The 24,563-nt window shown below is 42.6% G+C and overlaps 1 protein-coding gene across 1 annotated transcript in view; it reads right to left on the bottom strand.

Annotated features, from left to right (window-relative positions):
* The window catches only part of ngfra (nerve growth factor receptor a (TNFR superfamily, member 16)), a 40,358-nt gene extending 17,258 nt beyond the window's left edge, over positions 1–23,100 (bottom strand). The window contains exons 1-3 of the mRNA XM_034710763.1: positions 22,698–23,100; positions 18,711–18,870; positions 5,554–5,916 (exon numbers count right to left, since the gene is read on the bottom strand). Of these exons, the coding sequence (XP_034566654.1) occupies positions 5,554–5,916; positions 18,711–18,870; positions 22,698–22,736 (562 nt within the window). The 5' untranslated portion in view covers positions 22,737–23,100. The remainder of the gene's footprint in view (positions 1–5,553; positions 5,917–18,710; positions 18,871–22,697) is intronic.
* Between the last annotated feature and the right edge of the window lie 1,463 nt (positions 23,101–24,563).

Raw genomic sequence — 24,563 nt, 5'->3', positions numbered from 1 at the left:
TAAGACCTGGCCTGAGTGATTTAATACAGTGTCTGTGTTGGGCATGTGTTTGTGGACTTTGGAAGACAAAAATGTAGAGTTTGAAGAAATCAGTGAAAAGTTATTTGTGGAATTTGACAGCTCCTCCTAAAAAGGTATGTGAGAGCAGAAACTAAAGCTAAGAAAATAAAATACAGATAACAGGATCATCATGGCCTGAAGCCTAAAACAACAATCTGAAACATGCTGAGGAAATCAAAACCGACGTGGGGAAAGAAAACTAAGGAGAGGAAAAAGTGGACACTCTTCACTGCGTGCTGCTCAGCGTGTGTGAGAGAGACTCTGCTTCTTAATCACCTCCTCCTACCTGATAGCACTCAGGTGTGCAGCAGAGAGGGAGGAGAGAGGGATAGAGAGAGAGACCTGAGCTGCTCGCAACAGACAAAATTTTTTGAATCCATCCAAAAGTTGTTGAAATATTTCTGTGTGAGCCAAACAGGTGCACCAACCAGCAGCTTCACATGCCCATCTTTGAGGCCAAGCATCTGGCGTGGCTGAAGCTGCAGAAGTAAACATGCATCTGTTTGACTGGAGGTTTTCCCTCATCCCTCTTTTTGACCTGATGGCACACGATTCCAAAAGAAAAGCCTGAAGCAGCGGCTGATATTTGAAAGGTCTCGCTGGTGTTTGAAAGCGGTGATGATTCATTGGTGGTGAAAATCAAAACCGTAGCACCTTTAATGGCTCATGTGGAAGAAAGAAGGTTGAAAGTCATCTTCTATGTTATTAGCCCTTCTTCCACCTCATCTACCTGCTCTGCTCTTATCTTTCCCCAGTCCTTTTCTCCTTTGACTCGGCGCTATTAAAGTCTACTAAAGGAGGAATTTACACCCTCAATGTGCCGCTACCGCCGCCACTGTACTACAACGGGGTGTTGACAGGTTTTTAAGGTTCATTAACTTTGCAAATCCAAAATACCTGTACGCGTCTGAGGCTGCAAACCCCAACAGGGTCAACCTTTGAGGAGAGGACTAAAGCAGCTCAAGTCTAAATCTGAACATTCATATCAAACGGCGCTATTAAAGAGTTCATTTCAGAGAGGTAATGCATGCAGGAGATCAATAAGAGGCCCTGCATTACAAAAGAGCTTCTGCTATTAAACGCTTTCTGAGAGGCATTTAATCAACCCCACGGCGTAAAAGCTTCTTCGGTCAAAATTTGCATTCACAAACAACAAGGAAGGAAAGACACTTCTCCAAGGAGCAAGACCGCAAACTGAGTCTGGAACAAGAGTTTCTTTTGATTGGGGGGTGGCTGGTTTAGAGAGAAGTGCCACAGATGTCAAGCCTTACTTCACAGCCATCATTAATCTCATATTGCTTTCAAGAAAAATGGAAGATGTTATCCAAGAAACCCAGAGCAACGCCCCCGTAAGAGATTTCACCACCCAGATGTGAGCCTGGTTTCCTCCTGATAAGGTGGATTTCATGCCTCGTCCAGCCTGAGAGAATTCACAGCTTCCTTAGTAACACGCTATTTTCTCCTCTCAGATACAAAGAGCTCCACTCTGCTCCTCCTGTTGTGTATTGCCCTCCAGATCACTCATTGTCTCAGAGATGAAACTGCTTCAGTCTTTGACCTTTTAATGCTAAAGCTTTTAACTTCCTGCCATTTGAAAGCCTGCTGACCTCCAGCTGTGATTGAGACGTTCTATACGACGTCTCCAACGCAGACTTGAAGTTCCTGGAAACCAGAGTGCTCTTTGTGGGCAGTAATGGATGGAGCTGGGCAAGCTACTGAAAATGAGTCACAATCATCAACAAGTAACGGAATTACTCACTGAGTTACTGTTTTATGGAGATACTTTAGATAGTAGCTTTGGCATTACTTCTTTGTGCATGTGATTAATAGAGGACGGTATGGCAGTGAGAGAGGAAACAACTCTTATCAGTCCATACAAGCCAAAAACAGCCTCACAGGAACAGCTGAAAACAGGTTCTTCACTTTCCAAACTACATTTTATTTTGCAGTGATCTAAATCTACGTCTGACCTCGCTGCATCTCCCCATGATTCACTTTCTTCCTGTTTGTTACCGGTCCAAAGACAATGACAAACCAGCATCTCATCCAACAGACCAAAACAGACTTTGAAAGCGACCGACGTTCACCCTGGAGGTTTATCTGTGGTCCAAACACAAACCAGACCTACTTCAGGACTGTGCAATTATATGTATGACTTTATTATAAACCAAAAACTGAACTACTCTAACATTAACCTGCTCCATCTGCTGACTGTCAAAACACATAATTGTTTGCAAAGGTTGCATCAGAAACTCTTTCATTAGAGAGTTTTGTGTGCTTGAATTCTCCTCATTTATTTCAGGGAGAGAAGTGTGAAGTGAAGATGTTGTTGCCCCACTATTTAAGCATTTATCCCACAACATAATATTACAAGATGTAATAGGGGTGCTCAGTCTAGTTCTGTGAGGTAATCATTACGATGCAGGGTCAGGTGTGTGTGCCTGATTGCTCCTGATTTGGAGCAGGTGTGGGAAGTATATGTAACCCCTTCCTGAAACTGGAATAATTAAGATTAGACGGAGCTACTGCTTTAAAGTTTATAAACAGGATCCTGGGTGCTTAGCTTTGGATGTTGAATTGACTAACTCTCCCGTTACCAGTTAAAGGTGACATATCACGCTTTTTTCATCAATATATATTGGTCTAAGAGGTCCCCAAAACATGTCTTTAAAGTTTATGCTCAAAAAAACACTTTGAAATCAGATTTTGGTCTGCCTGAAAAACCCTCTTCCTCAGTCCTCCTCAGAACACTCTGTTTTCTCTCTGACCACGCCCCCTCAGGAAGTGGATGTGCCCTCGCTGTCCGGCACGTTGATCTAATGTTTACATGTTGGCTGAATATACTCGGCTGCTCAGAGATCACGTTACTTCAACCCTCTGAATCTGATCCAGAATCTGATCCTGACGGAGAGGCGCCTGTAGCAGGACCTTTCTGAAGGATTGGTCACAGATTTTGGGTTTCTTGTTGTTTTATTTGTCAGTATGTCGACGTGTGTCTTGGTACACAGCTACGAACATGTAGCTATGTGGCTATGCTAATTAGCGCTAGCACTTTACCATGACAAATAAAAATCATCCACTAGATCTTCAAATCTGCAGACGTGGGGAGTAAAACCGACTTCTGCCAGAGAGGCAGTGGGACCTTTTCTGAAGGATTGGTCACAGATTCTGTGTTTCTTGTTGTTTTATTTGTCAGTATGTCGACGTGTGTCTTGGTACACAGCTGCAGCTACGACATGTAGCTATGTAGCTATGCTAACTAGCGCTAGCACTTATCCATGAAAAATAAAAATCATCCACTAGATCTTCAAATCTGCAGACGTGGGGAGTAAAACCGACCTTTGTGTTTATTAAGACAGCCTACAACTAGCATGCCTCCCTCCTAAGCTCCTTGTTAGCACACATGTGTGCAGGGAATAAAAAACGGAGAAGTTGAGTTGTATTTTATACAGTCTATGGGCTGAACAAGCTCCGAGCTCTGACTCCGTGACAGACCGGATATTGTTGTTACGTAACAAAAACACGGAAGTCTGAAACGGCTTGTTTCAGCACACATTTACAGAAAGGTGGAGAAATCAGAACAGGGGCAGAATGGATTTTTTTCATTCTCGGGGGGTTTGTTCACATGCCAGGGAAACATATTTCAGGTAGAGAACCATTAAAAAGTCCATTTTGCATGATATGTCACCTTTAAGTTATTAATACAATCTAAAATATGAAGAGTACAGTCATATAATGAAAAAATAATAATACGAAGAAGAAAAGTACTTTCCCCAGGAGGGAAATTCAATTTTTTTTTCACTCGTTTTGTTTTTCAATCATGCTATATGCACAGTTTTAGGTATATATACATACAATCATGCACACACACATGCAGTGGACATGCACTTTGAGAGAGATGTCAGAGTGAGGATACTGCCATCAACCAGCACACCCCGAGCAGTTGGGGGTTCAGTGCCTTGCTAAAGGGCACCTCGGTAGTGCCCAGGCAAGTGACCAGTCCACTTGCCAAACTTAAACCGGCACCCCTTCGGTTCCCAAGCCAAGTCCCTATGGACTGAGCTACTGCCGCCCCCATAACCAGAAATACATAGCACAATGCCTCCACTGAGGAACTCAACTTATAAGCTATTCCATGTGCTTCCCCAGAGTCATTGTAAAGTATGTTCAAATATCAGCAAACTTTGTGTGAGTGAAATATTCAAGACCAACATGTAAAAGGTCTTGGGCTGTTTTCGATACGGCCTGCTACATACTACATACTGCGTTTGGATTTAGTCTGTAGTATGACTGATCTGTTGGGTCTGTTCTGCAGTACGCTGAGCCAGACGTCATTGAATTTCCAGTTTCGGAAAGCAGAAGTAAACAACGGCCAAGCTGATAGAGAAACTGCTTCTTTAGCATCACTTGTGATTTAAAAAGTTAGGAAGTGGTTTATATGGAATTTAATAATTTTCACAGCACCGAAAAACTGAGTTCCCCTCGTCAAAAAAGAAGAGGAAAAAGCGGAATGAGCGCTGTGCATTATGGGAAACAGTATGAGAGGGAGACTGGTCTGGTGCAGACTGTGAAATGTTCCCGAATCAGTAGACATCCGGGGAGTTTTGGATTACTGCAGATTTTCCTCTTGTTCACATACTACATACTGAATTTTGGCCAAATCAGTACGTACTGCTAGTATAGTAGGCGGTTTCCAAAACAGCCTTGGACTCAAGTTCTCGTTGAGTTAGTGAGTGGATCTCTTGCATCTTCGCTGCATTGTTCGTTTGCCTAAGCGTCACAAAATATTTCCAGCAATTTGCCCCTTCTCTCTTGTTCTTATAAGAAAGTTGTTCTCTTGAAGTTGGGTCTTCACACCAGTCTTTTAGTTCTCAAGTTTGTGTCAGGGGGTTTTCCTGAGTCTTCAGGTTGTCAGGTTTCGTTTTCTCCTTATCTTTATAAAGCTTTGTTTAATTCAAGGAACCTCTTTGTGCTGGCCTTCTTTATTTTGGGGTTCTCTCTATCCATTCAATCGTTTGCAATTTTAGTGGTTATCCGTCCCCTCCCTCTCATCCTGACACAAGGTGCTTTGGTTTTGTCCTTTTTCCTGCAGTCACTCATCAGTTCTGACAAATGAGCCCTGTTTGTAGCCTCAGATAATTATGGCAATAACCACCTGTTCTTTTATGAGCTCTGTGTGACCACTGGAGGAGATAAATAAAGCCATAACTTGCAGGGAAGCACAGCATGATTTGCTTTATCATCTTAGTTCTCAAGTCTGAGGCAAAGTGGCTTCTTACATGTGCAACCAACAGTTTAACAAACAAAGATGTTGAGTTTCCCAACCTTAAAATGATCCATTGAAGATTTACCTTTCGTAGCAGATCATGTTTGTGTCTGTGGGGTTGCAATGAGTCTTGATTTAATGAGGATGAGGTGAAAGGTGTTGGTTGGACTGGGCTGATGGTCTTGATGTAAAGGTGTGAAAGCGACCTGAGTGTGTAGCAGACTTACTGTGACAGACGGAGTCACTGATCGGCGTGCATTCAGCCAGCTCTGTCTCCGTCTCCTCGTCACAGATGGTGCAGGGCAGGCAGGGGTCGAGGTAGCTTTCCCGGTCCGAGTAAGTATCGTCCACACACTCCTCGCACACCGTATCGTGGTTGTGTTCACAGTGAGCGTACACACCCTGTCCTGCTGGGCACACCGTACACGACTCACAGCTGCCCGATATCGAGCTGAAGAAGTAGTTGTAGTTGCAGATGCAGATGGCATCGTTGGAATCGGTGCAGGGCGTCTCCATCCGCATCAGGCCGGTGCACTGAGTGCAGGGCCGGCACTGATCCGTGTGACTGTAGTTCTCTGAGAAAGTCTCACCTGCAGACGAGAGGACAGGTCGAAGGAGAGGAGACACAGAAGTGAGAGGGAGGAAACGAGAGAAGGGGGCAAAGAGCAAAGGAGGTTAGACGATGGAGAGAGCAGGAAATACGAGGAGATAAACAGAGGGATAAACAGTGCGTCTCATGACATTAATCATGTTTACTGCACATTCATTAGAAGGGAGGACACATTGATCCACTGGGCTCTCAGTGATTTGTGCTCAGAGACAAGAAAGGTGCTCTTGTGTTGAAGCGAGTCAAAAGCCTGCTGCGCTCATTACGATATCGATCTCCATGTGTCTGTGCTGAGTAAACTGCTTTAATCTCAGTCATACAGGGAGAAGAGCATCAGCATGGCAACACTGATGCTGGGACACGAAAAACCTAAAGCAAAGTGATCGAGCAATCCCCTGATTGATCACTTAATTAAAGGCTTCACGGTGTGTGAATGAACTTCTGTCTAAATAAGGTTTAATGGGATGCTGGGGAAAATATATTTTGTGTGCCTCTGTTTTCTGCTGCAATCCATTGGTAAAAAAAAAATGTCTTAAATTGTTTGATTATAAGAAGTTAAAGTGAAGAATGTTCCATTGGAATTATTTTCTAACTTTCAATGAGAGAATAAAAATATAAAGATGGATTAATAAATATACTGAAGACATTAACCATGCAGCATCTTTTAATCAGTGGAGCCTGAACAGCACACGTCTATTTCTTTCTTTCTGGACGTTTAGACATTGTGTTTATAATTTGTAGTTTTCAGGAATTGTTCATTCATTCAATTTTAAAGAAAACTCTGAATCAAGGCATGCACGCTCTTTGACTTTAAGGACAAGAGGGACAATCTGCAAAATGAGCTTCCTTGTTTTCTTGTTGAGAGTTAGATAAGAAGATTTTTTTTACTACCACTTTGCCCATTTTGCCAAATATGAAGTGTCAGTCTGTCACATTAGCTCTGTTAACTTAAAAAATACAAATGGGGGAAACCTCTAACCTGGTTCTGTCTAAAGCAGGGGTGTCTAAACATTTTTCAAAGAGGGCCACATATGATGTTGTCAGAATACCTCAGGGCCAGTGGATCCTACTGAGACTTAGGAATCATAAAAGTTATATATGAAATATCTATTTAATAAAAATTATTTTACATTTTTTCTCAATAAATCAGTAACTAGGAAGTCCTCAGTTCTCCACAAACCATGTACACATGAGCAAACGTTCTCTTCTTCTGGAGGAAAATGTTTTTCATTAGGGTCAGGCAATGTAGGGAAAATATCGTCTCATTATTTTCCAATGGCAGGATCACATACTGGATTTCATCACACTTCTTTTTTATGTTATTTTTTAGACTTTTCTGACCAGCAGACAACATTTTAAGAACAAAATAATTATTTTCCTGCGTTCTGAACAATTTTCATGTACTAATTTTGCCTTTTCTGTACAATTTCATCATTTTGAGCTTGTCTTGTGTTCTCTTTTGTGTCTTCTGAAGTTTTAGTGTTCATCAAGAACATTTTCTCATCATGATAAAAACATTAATTTGAAAACCTGTCAGCTTTAAGAGTTCTTGTGTTTCTTCTTTATTGCCGTCTTGCAGAATTCCCAGAGCTTTGGCTTTAGACAAGTAGTCCATATGAAGCTTTTTGAGACGTTTCTGGATTGACTTTAGTTTTGTTTGTAGAAAGAAACTGCAAATGTTCAGATGATTCAGAAGGTGATTAATTTCTTTGCTATAAATAACACATTTTAAGATGGAAGCTTGGGGCCATAAATAAATGGACCTTGGGCCGTGATTGGCCCCCGGGCCGTACTTTGGACACCCCTGGTCTAAAGGTTTAAGATTCTTGAGTTATGATTTATGCAACACCTTAGAAGTAGTAGTAACAATCATCTGACTAACTCTCAGAAAACAGTGAATCAGTGTTCCCCAACATGTCAATGTGCAAAATATATAAATTCAATAATGGACGACTCGCCCTGTCCCCTCAGCAAAAACATTTTCACATGTGAGTATATCTTTTCACAGCGGTGTAAACTTTGTAAGTCAATAAAAAATCTGGCTTTGATGCTGTATGATTAATACCAAGGCCATATAATGAGGCCATTGTTGTTTGTTCCTCTGTGGGGCCACCCATTCGTCAGGTTGTTATTTTGTTAGCCAGCTATGTAAGGCTGTTCCAAGCGGCAACCTAACATATGAAGCCCATGTAGAAGTGCTAAAAACTGCAGTTCATCGAGCGTCCACTAGAGGCTGGCTGCAGAAACACTGGAAAACCACATACACACCCATTCAAAGAAGACGATCTTTACAGCAGAAATAAACATGTTTACAGCCTGGTTCAAAAAACACTTTATGTCTGATATATATGTATATGTATTTATATATATGTCTATAACCAATAATATGTTGTAAGATATGCTTATTTTTAATTCTTTAATTTTAATTGCTAATAACTTTTTAATAATTGATATTTTACAGGCTCTTGTTTGCTTTATATTTTTTTTGCACTGTCTACTCTGTTACTGTGACACTTGAATGTCCCCGTTGTGGGACGAGTAAAGGACTGTCTTATCTTATCTTATCTTAATAGCTAATTCCTTTATCAGCACACACTGTATGAGGGTGAATTATTTATATAACTTGATATTTTTGAAGATATTAAACTTACAAGTTTTGTCCAAATAAGGGCATTACTGTCTGATTGACAGGCGGGCACCCAGTAGCTGTAAACAAAAAGGTTAAAGGCCCGCCTCTTTACCACACACTAGCTTGGATGCTTTTAGATTGAGTTCAGCATTTCCAATATGGCACCTGGAGACGATCAGCTTCAAAACAGCACTTCAGAAACAGAAGGGTGACGTCACGGATACTACGTCCGATACTCTTAAAGTCTATGAGATGCTCTTTCATGATACTAACACAATAAAATCTGATTCTTATCATGCTAGCATTTGTTGAACAGCATAAAGTGCAGCTGAGTTTTGCAACTTTTTAGCCAAAGGTGTTAAGAACTTTTGCTCAAATGATGCATTTCCAAAACACTGACTGTGATGTAGTCGACCGCCCTCAAGCTGTGGAGATCAGTGTTATACAGAACAATGTAAAGCACTGCTGACTAACTACCCCGTAATTTATACAGATCAGATTTATTCTCAGGGAACGTTTGCATCAGAAGGCTTCGTCTTGGTTCATCACCGAGGACACGACGACCTCTGATTCAGTTTTTCTTACATTGCGAGTATCTAGCAGCAAGTAATCCATCAATATTGCATGTTCATATAGAATTATTTTCAGATATAATTGGATAACTGCTGAATTATGCATCCAGTAAGAGGAGGAGGAGTGTGTTCCTGTAGAGTAATTTAGAGGTTGAATGAAGAAGGAAGTGGATAAGGAGGCTGCTATGACGGTGGCTTCACTTTTCAGGTTTCTGCAGTGAGAACATGAGAACGCTGACCTTCAAAGAGCTGCAGATCAAACATCAACATCTAAACATGTGTGTGGCTTACTCCTGCAGCTCATGAGAACAAGCTCCAGGGTAATAAAGTGCAGCAAGGAGTTAAGCATCCTGCATGCAAAGTGTCATCATGAGACAAGAATGTTTAAGTTAAACCAGAAACTGCCTGTTTCACATATTGAAGCGTGCAGCAGTCAACACTGGTTAAAGTCTCCTCGGTGATGAATCATTTGGAAAGGGTGGAGTTGTAAAAAAAAAAGCCACTTGACTTTGTTGATGTGCGGTACAACACTTTCCTGCAGTCGCATATGTCTGCGAGCGAGTGTTCTTCCTGCCTGGTGGGTGACGTGTTGAGAAACAGCATACTGTCAGTGTGAAAAGCCCCGCAGCAATGTCCCAGCACTGGCTTTGCGTCGTAAGCTGCTCTGGCGAGTAAACACTGGCACAGGCTGGAGCTCTAAACACCTTGTAAACAGCAGCGCGGCTAAGAAGCCGTAGATGAAGGTTGTCACATTATACAGGCAGCCTGAAGAGAGCAGAAGGAGGGGAGTGATACAGAGGCAGGTTGGGGAGGGAGCGGGACGTCTGAGTTTTGCTGGATTCGCTTGAATGAGCTTCTGACTCAATCGGAAACTCTCTGTGAGGGTGGGCTCGTCTGGAAACATGACAGAGATCAAAGTGTTAAGGAGGTGCTGACGTACGACTGCAAGGGGGAAAGGTTAGGGATGTAGATGAGTTCAGTTTCCCTTTAGGAAACACACACACACACAGTCAGATTCAGTCTTTTCTCCATCTGCTATCACCTCTTGCTCTTATGAGTGTCTGGAGGCAGAAGCAAACGATTGTGTGACACTGACTGAACGGACAAATAACAGACCTCAGAGGCAAATGGTTATTTGAATCTGTGAGCTCCAAGTCTTTGTTTTCTTTGCAGTCAGGCTCAACCGGTAAACCTCTGCTCATTCATTTCAATTACCCCTCAGCGCGCAGGCTTCCTCACTAATTTCAGCTTGCATGCATGAGCCCCTTTCCACTCCTTGTGTGTAAACACGTTCTTAAACGCGACCATATGCAGCGAGAGCACTCAACAGGCACAGGAGGAGAGGAGTGGGTATCTGTGTGAGGGTTTGAGATTTATGTGTCAGCGCTTTCATCTTGGGGCTAAAAAAAGAAAGTAAAAGGTCATCAGGAATCAGGTGGAGAGTGTCCTCTTTAATAAAATATGATGCTTTCTCTAACTGTCCCCAGCTGAGTGATGACCAGAAGATCAGCAGTAAAAAAAAAAAAAAAGGGCCAGGTGAAAGAAGAAGCTGCAGTAACGGGGAGGAGGGGTGATGCACTTAAAATGTGCCACCTCAGCCTCTAAAGAGACCCCCTCAAAACACTGATGTGTTTTGCTCCCATTAGTGTCATCAATAATGTAGTTGAGGACGGCCTTAAAACTGCCCCGTGATCTCCACAATCAGCACTTTAGGTGTAAGCTTTTAGTGAGGGGCGGCCATTTCTCCCACTCTGTTGTGTCGCGGTGTACATCTCAGCTGAAACACCATTTCTGTCCTTGTTATGTGCTGACTGGGAACAAAGTATCAGCACCAGGAAAGCTGCGTGACGGCTTTATTTGTCTTCATAAACATGTAGCATTTCTGTGAGTAATTATCGCCCTGCTTCACTGCTCTTCTTGGCTTCCCTGCTGATTTGAAACAGGTGTTTGAGGATATTACCAAAGCTATTATTAGGAAACCAAAAAGGAGTACTCGTGTATCCTGTGCTGAGCTTTCAGTTTCTTTTATGCCATCGCCACTGAAGACCTGCCAGGGCCAAATCTCCTCTTCCTCTTTCTTCATCCCTCATGATCCAACCTTGGACACTGTTTCCAGCTCTCGTCAGACGAAGCTGTGGTTCTACTTTTCCTTCAGCTTTCAAATCCCCGCTGACTCCCAGTCCTGTCCGGAGAGACTCTTTTTCTCAACGCTACATTGACTTCATGGCCTTCTTTCTCCTAAATCTTCAATCAGTTTTCAGGGCAAGTTTTTCCTGAAAGGTTCACTAAGTGAGGCCGGTCCACTCATCTTGTCTCCCATGACAGCAGAGAAAATTGGAGAAGACTGATAAATATTTCAACGCTGCTGACGCTGGCACTCGTCCCGAGGCCGGGATCATGGGGGGGGAGGGGGGGGATAGGAGGGGGTAACACACACAGGAAGTGGGGAATTAGCGGTTATAAATAAAGATTCACCCATATTTACCGTGAAACAGGAAATGGATGTGATGAACTCTACTCTTCAATTATTGATTTCTGCATCTCAGAATATGTATTTATAGGTTAAGTTCCTCAAGTGAGGTCAGAGTTTCAGCCTCTCGCTTCCACAGAAATCCACTCATCTCAATTTAGTACGACCGTGCTTCCAAAATAGTCGTGACGCTGCTGATACAAACAGAATTTGATGGTTTGCAAATCAATCAAACTCTATAAGTATTCAAAGATAGTGCAATGACAGCATATGGAATGTTGAAACTAAAAGATTTTAGTGATTTATGAAAAGTATACGTTCATTTTAAATTTGATGCCAGCGACACATTTTTAAAAAGTTGGGACAAAGACAACAAAACATGGAAAAAAGCTTTGTGATGCAAAAAACTTGGAGGAATATCTCTCAACTCAATAAGGTCACATGACTGAGTATAAAGAGAGCCTTACAGAGAGGCTGAGTCCCTCAGAAGTAAAGATGGGAAGAGGTTCACCACTCTGTGAGAGACTGCGTGAGCAAATAGTTCAACAATTTCAGAAAAATGTTACTCAATGTAAAATCTAAAAACATAGCATCATTAAAAGATTTAAAGGATTTGGAGACATCTCTGTACAAAACCGGACTAGGTCCAAACCAATACTGGATGGCAGTGATCTTTAGGCCTTCGTGTGGCATTGTGTTGAGAACAGGCGTGACTCTGTAGTGGAAATCACTGCATGGGCTACAAATCCCTTCTAAAAACCATCGTCTGTGACCGCAGAAGAGGAAACCATATTTGAACATGATGAGCAATCGCTGGGCCTGGATCTATCTAAGATGGATTAAGAGGAAGTGGAAAACTGTCCTGTGGTCAGTGGGGGTTCTAGACCAATTTTACTGGGGGGGCCAGTCTGGGGCCAAGGGTGTTGTCAGAGGGACACATTCAACCCTGACAAAAGAGACTGAGAAGGGCATCCCTATATACTAGACATATATACTACTGTGTACTAGATCAACATGCAGACTGACAGCAGCTGTTTGAATGTTTACACTCAACATGAGTCCCTTAGTGCTCTAAGGGACTGGAACCAAGTGCCACACGCATGTGATACCGAAGCTTTTTTTATTGTGTAATATTTGTTTGGTGTGGAGGGGGGAGGCCACAGGGTCCAGTTTTACAGGGGCACTGGCCCCTGTTGGCCCCTCCCCAGAACCGCCACTGCCTGTGGTCTGACGAATCAGAAATTGACATTCATTTTGGATATCATGGACACTGCATCCTCCGCTCTAAAGACAAGAGAGGGACTACCCAGCTTGTCGTCAGCACACAGTTCAGAAGCCATCATCCCTGATGGTATGGGATCATAAATGTCCATTGCATGAGAGGCTTACATATCTGTGAAGACATGATTAACGCTGGACACTGTATACAGGTTTTGGAGCTGCCATCCAGACAAGACCTTACATATTTCAGCAAACCACTTTCTGCATGTATCACAACAGCATGGCTCTGTAGTAGAAGAGTCCAGGGGCCTCATGTACAAAGACAGAAACATGGCGTACGCTCAAATCCAGAAAACGTCGTACACACGAAAATATCCAGATTAGGGATGCTCCGATCAGATTTTATGCTGCCGATTCCTATACCGATCAGCCATGAGTGCCGATCACTGCCGATCACCGATATCGATCACATGGATTTTCTGTACATTTTTCAATTTAGTTATGGTGAGTGCTACATCATCTGGGAAAAAAGGAACCATAAAATCTCCTTAATTTAGAAAAAAACGTCTTTTTACTAATTTCTTCAAGAGAAAAAATACAAAAAAAAAAACCTTGCAGGCACAATGCAGCAACTATTCAGTCAAAAGGACAACTGAGAGACACTTAAATGTAACCCAATCTTTAACAGATTGGAAACATTAAGGCTCTCAACAGGCTAAATAGTGCACAAAGTCAAATAAATAAAAGACAATATATCTCACAAGTTTGTCTTTCTGAATATGCCATGTTTGAAACTTGTGAAACTTACAGAGAATGGGATTCCTTCTTTAGGCAGACGTTCGATGTGATAGTACACTGTCTGGTGGAGCTCTGGCAGCGCTACGTCTGTGAATTATTTACGTCCCGGTGGCACGTACCGGGACTCCAAGTGAGAGAGCAGTCGGCGGATCCCGGTGTCTTCCACCACTGAGAAAAGCTCATCTAACCCGATTCAATTATTTTTCGGGTTATTTGCTTAGCCTTCTGACTGTCACGCTCATACAGGCGAGTGTAGCCACCGTGGGCTGTTAGCTGCCGTCTGACTGATGCTGCTCCGGCTGTCTTCTTTTCATTCACTGCCGTGAGCCTCAAAACCTCACCATACTCCGCCAAGTGTTTGCTCTTTAAATGTCTTATTAAATTGGTTGTGTTGAAGCTTTTTTAACGTGCTTCCCCTGCGAGGTATTTTTTCGTCGCATGTGTTGCAGGATGCAAACTTTACATCACACTTACAGACTGTATAAAAGTTCCACACGGCAGACATGTTTGTTGTGGTTTGCCGCTGCGTGCCTGCGCAGTGTGAAGGAAAAGGGGAGGGGGCACATTACACACAGGTCCTCTTCGGGCTGCAGGCTGCAAAGTATGAGCCACAGGTGATGGTTTTTTGTGATCGGCAATGAAGGCATTGATCGGCATACGCCGATCACATACTTTTTCACAGAAATCGGCCGATAATGATCGGTGGACGATCTATCGGAGCATCCCTAATCCAGATGTATGAATTTGTGCGCAACAGCTGTAGAAACGTGCGTACGCCAGCCATGGAGTTGGCGTGAGGCACCGCACATTTCCACGGTCATTTCACTCTTGATACATCTGAACACATTTTTGTGCATATGCATCCTTTGTACATGAGGCCCCAGGTGTTTAAGTCCCTGACTTGTCACCCATTGAAAACATCTGGCCCATCATAAAATCGATGATATAAAAAGGAGACCCCAGACTGTCGAGCAGCTGAAATCAGGCAGGTATGAGACCAAATTTAAAATGATTTGCAAACCACCAAATTCCCTCAGCGGGGTTGTTTATTTGCTCCAGTGAGCCTCAGATACATTAAGATTTTATCAGACGAAAACAATATTGAAAGGCATTCACGCCAGGATTAAAAGCAGCCTCCTGAATATTTGAGTTTAATTGTTGAGTGTTTATCAGCGGTGAATACTGTTCCTGTACTGCAGCGCGGGATAATTGTTCACTGTTAGAGGCACAATAGGCTTTTCAATATGGTTTAATTAGCTGGATCAAATGAGTAAAGATGCACCAATGTAACAGTATGCATAATGAATGAGCAGATCGTGCCCTTTGGTGCCTGGCTCTCTAATGCCATTTTATCCACTAATACAGACGATGAGTCATAGTAATAGGGAAGGGGAGGAGGGGAGAAGGGGGTTCTGGATGATGGGAGTGAGTACAGGATGGAGAAAAAAGGAGACACGACATGAGTTGGTGGGATTCACAGGAAGGGGAGGGGCGGAGGGATGGGAGAGAGGTTTGGAGAAATACTCATTTGAAGTGGAGTCGTGATTTCCAGCCCACGCTAGAGGGTAACGGAGCAGCGGGTTACCGTCTGCGCATCGCTGACCGCTGTTTACAGCAGGAAAGAGAAGTGAAAGAGAAAACCCTGTGACGTCAAACTGGATTAGAGTCCAGACTGCTCAAGCTGCTTCTCCATTCAACAAATTTCTTGAGCACTATAAAAAGCAACGTTTGATTATGACGATTAACCACCCTGCCTGCTCTCCAGCTTCAGCCGTGACCAGATTTTTGAAAAGCACAGATGCAAAACTATCAGAAGTCGGCTCTATTCCTATCAAACTTCTACACCTGGACCTATTTTTTTGTCAATTTCACGCCTGTGAGTTCCCATTCCGACGTTGGCTCAGTTTGACAGAGTTGGTTTATGTGAAATTGACTCCTATTTCTTTTCTCTTTTTTTTGTTTTTCACCCTGTGGCGCTGTCTCGCTTTAGACGTAGAGAATTGGCTCCCTGCCCCTGTGCCCGATGCTGCAGCTCTTGATTTCCCCGCGGCGAAAAAATAAAAAAACTTGAAAGAGGTGAAATCAGCCACACTTTAGATTCTCAACAACGTAACACAACACAGAGATTAGTCCAAGGACAATCAGAGTATCAGTTTTCTTTGTACAAACAGCGGTCCTGCCTGCCTGCAGCATTCTTCCAGAGTTTAATACATTACCACAAATTAGATCCAGTGAAGCATTGTTGTGTTTTGGTTTTTTTTGCAGAAGGAGCCTTTGCTGTAAAAAAAATCAAAGCTGGTCTTGTTTACATGAAATATTTGCCACTGTTTGCATGAGCCTAAACGTTTAATGCATTCAGAAGAACGCTCTCACAGTGCTCTGTTTCAGTTCTGATACATGTGCCTGTCACTGACACTGAATGTGCCTGTGCTTCAAAAAGGTAACACTGCAGGGTGTGCTACAACTGTCTTGTCCCCCCTAACCTATGCAGCGATGCTTGTGACCTATACTTTGACGTTTACTTAGCTCTCTGACATACAGCAGCATCTCAAAGGGCAAGGAGAGCTGCACAACCAGGACGCAAATATATCCAAGAAATAACAAGAGCACAATAGCTGCCAGCGTTTCTTCTTCTTCCATGTCTTCTTCTTCTTCTTCTTCTTCTTCTTCTTCTTGTTGGCACCTCTCCCAGGTCTCCTCTATAGAGCAAGTGCTAATGGTTTACAGCCTGAGCTGAGATGTAAGCGAACACATTTGGACCCACTTATAAGAATCAAACATATGAATTCCTGCTTTATTTATCCAGACAGTCGAAGCAAAACAGATACTTCATACAAATTGGACAATAGGAGTTTGTTTTGGCTTCGATATTCTTCGTTGTTTGGAGTTCAGGGCCAAGCACACAAAAAGAAGTGGATGTGAAGGTAAAGATGATGTAAGTGCTGAAAGTTTGCATTAACATGAATGTATGTGTGTGTGGTGTGACATGCTGCTGGTGACGTGTAGTTCTGCAGCTGTGCATCACTGTCCGTGTGTCTACACTGAATCTGATCGTCTCCAGATTTGATTTTTAATCCAGTTAAGTTTTGACACATATCAGGAAACAGAGTTTCTGCAAAGTCAAGATTCTTCATATTTATCTTTGAAGTGCTGTTTTGTTTTATCTATTTCAGGGTTGCTTCATCCAAATCAGTGAAATAAAAAACAGATTTTTTGAACAGATTGTCGGCAGATTTCACTCAGACCGCATTTTTACTAAAGAGGAAAACTGCAGGCAGTGAGGTTTGTGGATATTGTTTGCGGACAGACATGTAACTGTTGTGTTTTTCAGTTCTTTGAACACCACAAACTACAGAGGAAGTTCTCAACAGTTCAGAGCATAAAACTGACGACTGATGGTACATGAGAGGAGTAATCATGTTGTTGAAAGCATGCTGTTCCTCATAAAAGCAGAAAACTGAGGGCGGATCATTTAGCTTATTTAGAAAGTTAAAAAAGACTTGTTGAGTTCATCCATTTACATTTAAGATTACTATCACTGTAATACTTTGTGGAGGAGTGAACATTATTTTGCTGTTTTTTATTCCTTTGAAATCACTCTTGAAGACAGACTTCTGAAAACATTATGATTGTGAGAAAATTGTAATTTTAACATGATATTTGTAGGAGCTTTGAGGACGTGGCTCTGTGATCACAGGATGTTCCAGTGTCAGTGTGACTACCTGGTGCAGGCGGGGTCATCGGACACTGTGCGTTTGCGTCAGTGATAGTCCCATGTCATGTAATCATTTAACACAGTCCACATCAGATCAGATTCATGTGAAGTTTTGAAGCAGACTCTTAAAGCTTTGGAAAGTTCAGTGACTCTTGTGGTAGAGCAGGGGTTTCCCAAACTTTTTATTCTGTGCCAGAGACTGGAGACCCCCACTGTCCTGATGTGGATACATGTTGCTCACAGAACTAGTCGGCCAATCAAAAAACCTAGAGATGTCTTTGTGATTTAAAGAAGGCTATAGCAGGATCATTTCCTTAGGGGTCACATGGCAACAAAGTAAAGAAGGAAAAATGAAGACGTTTTATATTTACATTGTTGTATCTAAAATGTATCTACAAATTTTGTATATGTTTTTACAACAAAAGGATAAAAGAGGCAATTTCAGATCATTCTAAGATTGTATTGATTTTTGCGAGGCATCTTGGGACTCCCCAATCAGTGCCTTGCCACCATAGACTGTATAAAATATGGACGTAGTATCCGTGACGTCACCCATCTGTTCCTGAGAGCTATTTGGAAGCCAATTGACCGCGGCAGCCATATTGGAAATGTTGAACTCAACCAGGAAGAGTGTGACGTAGTGTGAGCCTCTTAGCCTATAGCTATGTGTTCCCGACTGGGAGTCACGTCAGTCATGTCCTTATTTGGGCAAAAACTGGTAATCTTAATATTTTCTGAACCGTCATGTTAGAAAAAAATTCCCCCCTCTGTACAGTGTGTGCCATTAGAGGGATTAGCTTCAAAGGGCCAAGCCGTTTTTTGAACCAGGCAGTAAACATGTTTATTAATGCTGCAAAGATTTTTCCCATTCATGTCTATGTGGTTTCCGGTGTTTCTGCAGCCAGCCTCAAGTGGATGCTTGATGTATTGCAATTTATAACACTTCCGCATGGGCCTCATCATTTGAGACCGGAGGTTGCTGCTTGGTTTTCACTCGCTGTTCTTCTTCTACTCTGCTAATCCGGTACAGAACTGCGGGAACTTGCATATGTCATCTTTCTTTTTAAAATGAAAGAACTAAAAATGTATTTGATGTGTGTTGAATTGTATTGTTTGATCTACATTCCCTGTGGAATAACAGCAGAGGCTGTGTTTCTGAGCTGTACTGCAGCCAGCCAGCAGGGGGAGCTGTAATTCTCTTGGCTTCACCCAAATCCAAAATGACAACATCCGTTTTAATATGCAATCTATCGTTGTAACCTATTAGTATTTCTTTTTGTAAAGAGCCACGGAATCTGCAGGAGCTTTTTTTTTATGTAAATGATTAATAAAGGTACAGATTAGATGTAAACAATAACAAAGCTGTACTCACTGTCCAAACACTGCGCACAGAACGTCTGCGTAGCTCCACATTTCTTCACCACTCCCTCTCCAGGTTGACACTGCTCGCAGCATTCCCCGCTGGCTGTGTACTCGCCGCTGTCGCAGGAGAGCACCGCCCGCTCTGTCTTGGACCCCAACACTAACGCCACCTGGCACAGCGGGACAGAGATACAGAACATCAGGGCAGCACATGGATACACTCACAGAGAGAGAGCAAACTTTCACACACTGACACACACTGAATGAGACCGGTGTGACTTCAACATACACAGCAAAACAAATTGATGAAAATTACTGCCAGGTGTCTGACCTGTTCCTTTAAATCCAACCGCGATCAGGACTCATCATAAATCATGTTGTCTCCACCTTTATTAGACACACTTTGAACAAGGCAGTCAGCTAAACTGCCCTAATAGCTGCCCTGAAGGCACATCAGCTCTAATAGTAAACTTCTGACACGCTTCAGCCGAGGCAGTTACATTAAATCATGTGCTCACGACATTATACACATGCCCGTCCTAATTACTGTCTAAAGGTGAGAGAACCTCTGTTTCCCATTGTTAGTACACACACACACACATGCACACACAAACACAGACCCACACACACATATGCACATGCAAACATAAACACTTGTTTTTCAATCTTTGTGGGAACTATAATTTCTGCTTTCAATTATTGGCACTTACACACACACACACACGCACACACACACACACACGCACACACACCAAACACCATGTGTTAGCGACCCATAACCTTTACTTCTGAGCCTAGACACACACACATACACAAACACACACACACACACACACACACACACACACACACACACACACACACACGCACTTGTTTTTCTATCTTTGCTAGGACTCTAACCTCTGATTCTGATCATTTCTGTAGACACATGCACTTGTTTTTCTATCTTAATGGGGACTTTAACCTCAGATCCTGATGGTTGGCACACACACATCTGTTTTTCTATTATTGTGGGGACTTTAACCTCTGCTTTTGATCATTGAGTCACACAAACAAACACTGGTGACTTCCTGTTTGTGGGGAAAATAATTGCAAATGCTAAAAGAGAACCACTATCCCCTAAAAGAAGGAGCAGAAACGAGTAAAATTGTCCCCAATGTTTAAAACAGGCGTTCAAAATAACTACAATGTGCCTTAGGATGACACATACCTAAACTTTGAACATCAAGTCTTAAAGGAATATTACAAAAGTTACTTTTGGGGCCTTTATTCCACTGATGTGAAACAGTTTGTTGACACAGAACACTGAAGTAATGAAGTCATTTTCAAATCAGAAAGCTTTGATCACACATTTTATCACCTTAAACACCTGCTGACTGTAAATAAACACACCTTTACTATGTATCTTCCCTGACAGATAAGTATTACTATGCCCGTTGTGTCTTTCATGTTCAATTTACATCCTCCTTCATCCTTCGTATCGTGTCCGATCTGCTCAGTTATCCCCTTCCTCCTCCCCTGTTGCATTTCCTCGACTCCCTCAGATATAAATGCCAAGCAATAGAACTCAGACTTGTTTGTAAAGAAATGTTCAATGAAAAGGAATTCAAACCCAGACATTTCAGAACAAAGAAAGTCATCACACTGAAACACTTTTATGTCCTTTGGCTCTCATTATGTAACCAGGAAAAAGCTCATTTCCACTTACTTTTGCTGAAACATCAATTCAGTCTTTTCTGTCTTTCTCATTCGTCCATCCTTCCTCCCCCTCCTCCCCCTCACTGAGCTGTCCCTGCTTTCATTCAGAAACAGATGTAGTGAGCAGCCCACTCTCTCTCTCTCCCTCTCCCTCTCTCTCTTGCTCAATATTGCCCCTATTTCTCACATACCATGTCTTGCTCACATTCTTCTCACCGTCTCCTCTCAAACCTCACTTTCTATTTGAGCATTTCACTGGAGCTAAAGTTTTTATCTGGAAAAACGAACATTGGATGCAGCCCAAATCCCTTAGACATTTTCCCTCTTGTACCTGCAAGGGAAGGATTCATGTCCCTGACTGCTGCGTCAACTCCTTTTCCCGTGACATCTCTCTGGAATTCCACTCAGCTCAGACACAGATTACCGGCAAATTCAGCAGGAAAATTGTTTGAGCAGAAGCAGGAACATGCACACACACACAAAAACATACGGCGACCCAGTTGTGATATGCTCGGTTTGTCCTCTTCCCAATTTCATGGTCAATTTGAGGGTTTATTTCTAAATTTAATTCCACCAAAAGAGCACCCGACCATTGCCACCCTTCAAACCAGCTGTCATAACAGAGTGTCCCCTCTCACATGCAGGGCTGTTAACATGATGACCGAGAGCTGCACAGTCCAATTAGACCAGCTGCTGTGGACATACCAGAGCGAGGGGAGGATGTGCCCTCCGCTCTGAGCTTTATCGCACTTTTGCCCTGCCTTATCAACTTTTCCCCATTATCAGAGGAGCCTCATGCTCTCAGCCAAAAAATGAAGCCGAGCTCATGTGGGATATAAAAAATTAATGGATCACTTTCCTTCCTATAAGCTGCAGAATTCTTTATCTCTTCTCATTTCAGTCCCCCCAAAATTAAAACATTAACTCATAAAAGTGTGGGCTAAGTTGCAGAGCAGGCAGGTCCTGGAGGTTTTGGATGCAGTCCAATGTGAAGCAGAAATCTCTGTTTTTCAGATTCAAGCACGCAGAGCTGTCCAACTTTTCCAGCCTGGATGAAACCCTCAAGGGAGGAGGGTTTGTACAGTATGCATGTGCAGGTTAAGCTTAAGAGGGCATGAAACAACCTAGGAATACTGTGTTTAAAGCACAATTAGTGTGATGCTGCAGCTGCCACCTGCGTACTTTGCAGAACAAATGTCACACTAGTCCTTTAATATGGCATTTTTGAGGGAAATACCACGGGTTTAATACAGCACATATTTTAACCTAAAGTAATGATACCATGGTAGCACCACATGCATAAAAAAGGGGTTGAAATGTATTAAAGATCTGTAAAGTCAGGAAAAACTAGCCTAGAGCAGGCAGGTCCTGGGGGTTTTGGATTGCAGTCCAATGTGAAGCAGAAATCTCTGTTTTCCAGATTCAAGCACGCAGAGCTGTCCAACTTTTTCCAGCCTGGGTGAAACCCTCAAGGGAGGAGGGTTTGTACAGTATGCATGTGCAGGTTAAGCTTAAGAGGGCATGAAACAACCTAGGAATAGTGTGTTTAAAGCAAATCTGCAATTAGTGTGATGCTGCAGCTGCCACCTGTTACAATGTTACAATGTTACAATGTCATTTAGCAGACGCTTTTATCCAAAGCGACGTACATATGAGAACAAGAACAACACAAGCAAAGATCTAGACAAGAGGAAACAAGATCAGTAAGAGTAACAAAGTGCTTCAAGTCCATTTGGGTGCAGGTACTGCCAAGCAGTGTAAAGGCAATGCACAAAGTAAATAAGGATTTTTTAAATTTTAAATAAGGAACATCTACAATGAGGCAACCAAACCATTTAAGACCTTCCATTATTAACATCACCACAATAATGACCAAAGTACCAAGTGCTGGGTCACTCAAGAGCTGAACACAGATTCCCAAAAGCATGAGCCTCCACCTGCGTATTTTGCAGAAAAAAATGGCACACTAGTCCTTTAATATGGCATTTTTGAGGGGAAATACCACATGTTTAATACAGCACATATTTTAACCGGAGTAATGATATCATGGTAACCTCACATGCATCAAAAAAATGGTTGGAAATGTATTAAAGGTCTGTAAAGTCAGGAAAAACTACCCCAAAAAGTCTCAGCTGGATTAGTAATCATCATTCCTTTGAATTAAATAAATAATTGTAAAGCTCAATGAATCTCACAAAGTGCATGAAATCATTTAAAACTACAGTTCCTACAGAGGGATGAAGCTGTGTTGCATGAGTGTCAAAGCAAGCACGCACGAGTTCCAGTGCAGATTACTCACCAAAGCGCACAAAATCACCAGCGATAAGGTAGTAGTCATCCTGCGTCGCCTGCTGGAGTCTCATAAAATCAGATCTTGTGCAGAGAAAGCAACGCTATGTGGAAGGAGAGGAGGAAGAAGAAGAAGAAGAAGAAGAAGAAGAGGAGGAGGAGGAGGAGGAGGAGGAGGTGGAGAGCCGCGCAGCAGGAGTGCTCATTTTAATCCCAGCGCGTATTTTTATCAATGAGTCCGCACCGTCACGCGTCCGACCACCCGGGACACTCTGCACTGGAGTCAGATGCGACTGTAGGTGCACCCCTCAGCTGCACCACACACAGAGAAGAAGAAGAGGAGGAAGAGGAAGAGGAGGAGGAGGAGGAGGAGGAGACCGTCCTGTCCGGAGTGCTGCTCAGCTGCAAGTGCACTGCGGAGGAGGCAAGAGGAGAGGAGAGGAGAGGAGAGGAGAGAGAGGGGGGTTCGTCCACCCTCTGGTTTATTAGCCCTGATACTCCTGCAGTAAGACTAAACAACCTGCTCCTCTCTCTCTCTCTCTCTATCACACACACACACACACATACTCATAAACACACACTTTCCCTTCTGCTTTAATCTCACGTGAGGTCTGATGCAATGTGAAGAAGTGATAATTAAAATGATTTACACTTATTGTTAACAGTAATGTGTGACGCATGCAAGCAGCGCGACACACCCCTCTACAAATGTCTCTCTTTACTCCAACAGTGTGGCCAAAAGTATGCAGACACCACATCCCAGGTCCTAATTTGTGCAGCTGTTAAAAAAGTGCGTGTCTTTACATGGTGGAAATATTTCTGCAGCATCTGACTGTGCAAAAATAATTGTTGGCAACAGTTTGGGAAGACTCTTTCCACTCTTTATGTCCTGTGACTCTCTCACTGTAGCAGGAAGTTCATTGAAATATGCTGAACATGAAATATTGTCCATAAACTTCTTCATATTTCTCTACATTTCCTTATCTCATTTTTAATTGTTGCTGTCACTGAGCCAAAGTCTCTGCAAACGCTGCTCTTGTGGTGTTGTATTGCATGGTTTGCATTATCTCAACACGTGTTTTCAATACTCCTCTCTCCTCCACCATTATGTAAATGAAGCAGGAGGGAAATTATTATTAGAAACACCTTCCCGTTAAATTCCCTCAAAGACAACACAACCATAAAGTACAGCCTCCAAACGTGTCCTTAAATTGGGTCACTAAACAAGAAACACACCTCAGTGAGTGGAGGGATAACAGGTGCTTCCTGTTTACTCCTGTATTTTACATATTCCTGATGAATCTGCGCTCAAACACACTCAGTATGAAGACCTTGTGACCTCAGGATTGTGGGAAAGTATGCTTTTGTGTGTAAGCAAATTTTTCAAGCCACATCCGATTCCTAACACATTCCCCCTTCAGCATCTTAGGACTTACAGCATCATCACTCACCACAAGAGGGCGCCTCAGCTGAGCTCACATCAGCAGCAGCAGCAGCAGCAGCAGCTCGCTCACATGATGTGTGATGATCTTGAGCTTAACAATGAAGGATGAGGTTTTTCCTCAGCACTGAGAAGTCACTTTATGGAGGGAGGGTTTAATTTGTCACTGATCCCTGGTTCCATGTGTTCATTTATCACGTCACTGTAGTGCTTCATACTGCATGAATTCACAGCCCTCGTTTAGAAATGAGAATTTGTAAGTGATATCTAATTAATGCGCTGTAAAACAGAGTGAATAGAAATATTATGCTACACTTTTAACTTCATTATGATGAATGAACAGGACAGAACACTGTAGTCCTCATTACAGGGACTTCCTGAATCTGTCTTAACCTCAGTTAAGGATGACTTTAAGGTTCTTTAGGTGTTGCATAT

The sequence above is a fragment of the Notolabrus celidotus genome, chromosome 20 (assembly GCF_009762535.1).
Source record: "Notolabrus celidotus isolate fNotCel1 chromosome 20, fNotCel1.pri, whole genome shotgun sequence".
Classification (NCBI taxonomy): Eukaryota; Metazoa; Chordata; class Actinopteri; order Labriformes; family Labridae; genus Notolabrus; species Notolabrus celidotus.
This window is presented reverse-complemented; position numbering and strand designations above follow the sequence as displayed.